The sequence below is a fragment of the Eimeria acervulina genome, genomic scaffold (assembly GCF_000499425.1).
Source record: "Eimeria acervulina Houghton genomic scaffold, Eah_scaff742, whole genome shotgun sequence".
Classification (NCBI taxonomy): Eukaryota; Apicomplexa; class Conoidasida; order Eucoccidiorida; family Eimeriidae; genus Eimeria; species Eimeria acervulina.
In genome coordinates, this window is record NW_013549622.1 from 11919 (window position 1) to 15498 (window position 3580).

The 3580-nt window shown below is 51.1% G+C and overlaps 1 protein-coding gene across 1 annotated transcript in view; it reads left to right on the forward strand.

The window, feature by feature from the left end:
• Window positions 1–3462, forward strand: part of EAH_00047880 (hypothetical protein, conserved) — a gene marked incomplete at both ends in the record, with an annotated part of 4520 nt that extends 1058 nt beyond the window's left edge. Inside the window, 6 exons of the mRNA XM_013394532.1 lie at window positions 70–636; window positions 850–938; window positions 1187–1350; window positions 1699–1921; window positions 2244–2698; window positions 3093–3462. Coding sequence (XP_013249986.1) covers window positions 70–636; window positions 850–938; window positions 1187–1350; window positions 1699–1921; window positions 2244–2698; window positions 3093–3462 — 1868 coding nt within the window. The remainder of the gene's footprint in view (window positions 1–69; window positions 637–849; window positions 939–1186; window positions 1351–1698; window positions 1922–2243; window positions 2699–3092) is intronic.
• Between the last annotated feature and the right edge of the window lie 118 nt (window positions 3463–3580).

Sequence of the window (3580 nt, forward strand, 5' to 3'; positions counted from 1 at the left end):
CATCTGCAACAGCAGCAACATCAGCAGCAACAGCAGCAGGGAGCTGTTCGGAGTTGTCTCCTTCTTCAGCGGCAGGAGCGGCTGCTACCTCCACTACTACAGCAGCAGCAGCTGCTGCTCCCCCCCCTGCTGCAGCTGCTGCTGATGCTGCTGCTGCTGATCTTCAGGTGTTTGGGGGCCTCGACTACGAGACGTACTTCGGTCCTGGCGTTCGCTATGAGCCTATCAATGGGGGTTTTCTTGTCTTTCCTCCTGTCTTCCCTGATAGAGTATTTGTGCTGCAAGCAGCAAACCACCCCTTGCTGCAGCAGCTGCAGCAGCAGCAGCAACAGCAGCAGCAGCAGCAGGTGCAGGGGGAGGGGCAGGAGGTTCGAGAGGTGGTAGAGGAAGAGGAAGAGGAGGCGGAGTGGGTGCGAGCGACGCCAGAAGCAGCAGCAAAGAGATCGGCTGCTGCTGCTGCTGCAGCTGCTGCTGCAGGGGCCTTCGGGGCCCCTGAATTTGAACTGGGGGGCCCCCACGGAGCAGCGGGGGCCCCCGGCCTCGTTGCAGCTCGCTACCCTTCGTTTTTAAATCCAGTAAATCCTCTCCTAAGGACCGGCAGACAAAAGGCAAAAGAAAGGAGAGAACGAGACTCAGGTGATCTCTGCTGCTGCTGCTGCTGCTGCTGCTGCTTTTGTTGTTGTTGCTGCTGTTGTTGCTGCAGCTTCTGCTGCGGGACACAGGCTGTTGTTGCTGCAGCTGCTGCTGCGGAGCGCAAGGCTGCTGCTGTCTGAAATCACCCAGGTTGCAATTGCTGCAGCTGCTGCTGCTGCTGCAGTGTGTGCTGTTGTGTGGCATCTGCTGCTGCAGGGCCTCAACAGCGGCAGCAGTGGGGTATGGATGATATAAAAGGAGATATACCGCGAGGGCCCCTAGGGGCTCCCAATGACCGCTTTAAAGTGAGCACCTTTCGTCTTGTTTGCTGCTGCTGCTGCTGTTGCTGCTGCTGCTGCTGCTTGTCTCTGCGCCGTCTCTGGTGTTACCGCTGTTTTTGCTGCTGACTTTTGCTGCTGCTTTTGCTGCTGCTGTTGATTTTGCTGCTTTTACAACTGGTGCTGCTGCTGCTACTGCTGGTCTCCGCACCCCAACTGCCCTCCCGTTTGCTGCTGCTGCTGCTGCTGCTGCTGCTGCTGCTTCTGCTGCGTAGGAACTGGTTGACTCTGTAGACTGGACACGCGAACATCCCACTTTAGAAGACCAAAACCATTACAAGAGGTTTGCCTTTTTTGCTGCTGCTGCAGCAGCTGCAGCTGCTGCTGCTGCTGCAGCTGCTGCTATGTTGGGTGGTGCATTGCGTCGCACTGAGCACTTGTATGATCCCCGCGTGCAGCGACATCTACTGCTAGCCAGCTGCTTGTCTAACTATCTAGCTAGCTGCTTGCCTATCTAGCTAGCTGTTTGTCTGTGTGGTTAGCTAGCTAGCTAGCTGCCTACCTATCTAGATCTCCGTCCGTATGCTAGCTAGCTAGCTAGCTAGCTAGCTGTGTATCTTCACTACCTGTCTGTTTGTTGGGGTATTTGCGTTTTAAGCTTCGTGCGTAATTTTTTTTAGGTGTCTGTCTATACACTTGACTACTATTGTTCTTTTCGATGCTGCTGCTGCTGTTGCTGCTGCTGCTGCTGTTGCTGCTGTTGCTGCTGCTGCTGCTGCTGCTGCAGGACTTATTACGAGACAGGTTTAGGGGATTTGAATCGCAGCAACGACAATTACTTCGACGTGCAGTTCTTTGGGGCTGTCGACGCTGCAGCGCATGCAGCAAGCGGAGGCAGCAGATTTAAATGGAGTTTGTTATGGATACCCTGGCTGGCGAAGATACACCCGAAAGGAAGACAACCCATTAAGAGCCCTTTCTTCACATTAGGAGGAGTCGAACCCCTGCAGGTGCAGCAACAATACTCCTGATGCTGCTGCTGATAATGCTGCTGTTGCTGCTAATATTGCTGCTGCTGTTGCTGCTGCTGCTGTTGCTGCTGCTGCTGCTTTAAGGTGACTCTTCTGCTTCGTTTCAGTGTATTTTTATCTGTCTCTTTATCTCTCTCTTTATCTGTCTCTTTATCTGTCTCTTTGTCTGTCTCTTTATCTGTCTCTTTATCTGTCTCTTCTATCTCTTCTGCACGCTTTGTTTCTGCATGCATGCAGCAGCAACCCCATAAAATAGAATAGAATTGCATGCAGTGCATGCATTGTCTGTTGCTGCATGCAGCTTTGGTTTTATCCGGATGGGGCTTCGAGTTCTCTTTCTGGGTTTTGTTCGGTTAAGTTGGTCTCACGCCCGGGCTGGCACTTGCCTTTTCCTATTCTTTTATCAATACAAGGTGCACCAGCAAGACCCCTCTCGCAGCAGCAAAAGCAGCAGCTGCAGCAGCAGCAGCAGCAGCAGATGCAGATGCAGCAGCAGCAGCAGATGCAGCAGGGGCTGCAGGGGAAGATGCAAGAGCAGCAAAAACGAAGACGACGGAAGCAGCAACAACAGGAGCAACAGCAGCAGCACCAGCAACAGCAGCAGATGCAGCAGCAGCAGCACAGCAGCGAGGATCTGACGCTGTCTCCTCTCTCTGTCTCCTCAGCCCTTCGATTTGCTGAGCCTTCAAAGGTATCTGTGGGGCCCGTCTGGAGGGAGACGGCGGAATGCGTTGCATTTTGTAACAGCTTCTGCAGGTGAGGGTGAACGTACACCGCAAAACCATTAGGGTTTAGGGTTTAGGGTTTAGGGTCTTGAGGGGCCCACCTCCCCGTTGTCTCCTCCTTCTAGACGTAATAAACCCTAAACCCTTCTAAACCCTAAACCCTAAAAGTTAGACATCAAAGCATGGGTTGTCTTAAGCAGAGACAAAGGCAGTCTACTCCTTCTTTGTGTCTAGGGTTTAGGGTTTAGGGTTTAGGGTTAATTTTATTAATGCATCTAAAGAGATTCCTTCAACTATCAGTTCCTGCAACAACAGCCTCCATACCTAGAACTTGATGTTCTGTTGCTGCGCTGTTGCTGTTGCTGCTGTTGCTGCTGCGCTCGTGGCTGCTGCTGCTGCTGCTGCTCTGCTGCGTTGCAACTCAGGCTGTTGGACAAGGAAAGCTACATAGTACAGGAGGATGCCCCTTTGCCTCCTACTGCTGCCCCAACCATCTCCCCCACCCCCAGCAGCAGCAGCAGCAACAGCAGCAGCAGCAGCAACAGGATATACTATAACCCGGAGACAGATGTTGTGTTAGATGCCTTTGGAGGAGTAGATATAGAAGTATCTGTTGCTAACGAAGATTGGGAGTGGGATGAAGGGGCTTCTGACTTTGAACAATGGCTAAAAAAACAAAGTGCATATCCCGATGATAACGAATTAGAAAAAACTCTTCCTCCGGAGTACGTACACCCCACACCCCACACTTCTTTTTTGCTGCTGTCTTTGTCATTAGTAAGCATAAATAAATAAACAAATAAATGTATATATATATTTACATAAGCGTTAGTAAACATGTATATGTATGCATATATATATATATATATTATATATGCATTAGCATAAGCTTAATGCATATAGCAGTTATAAT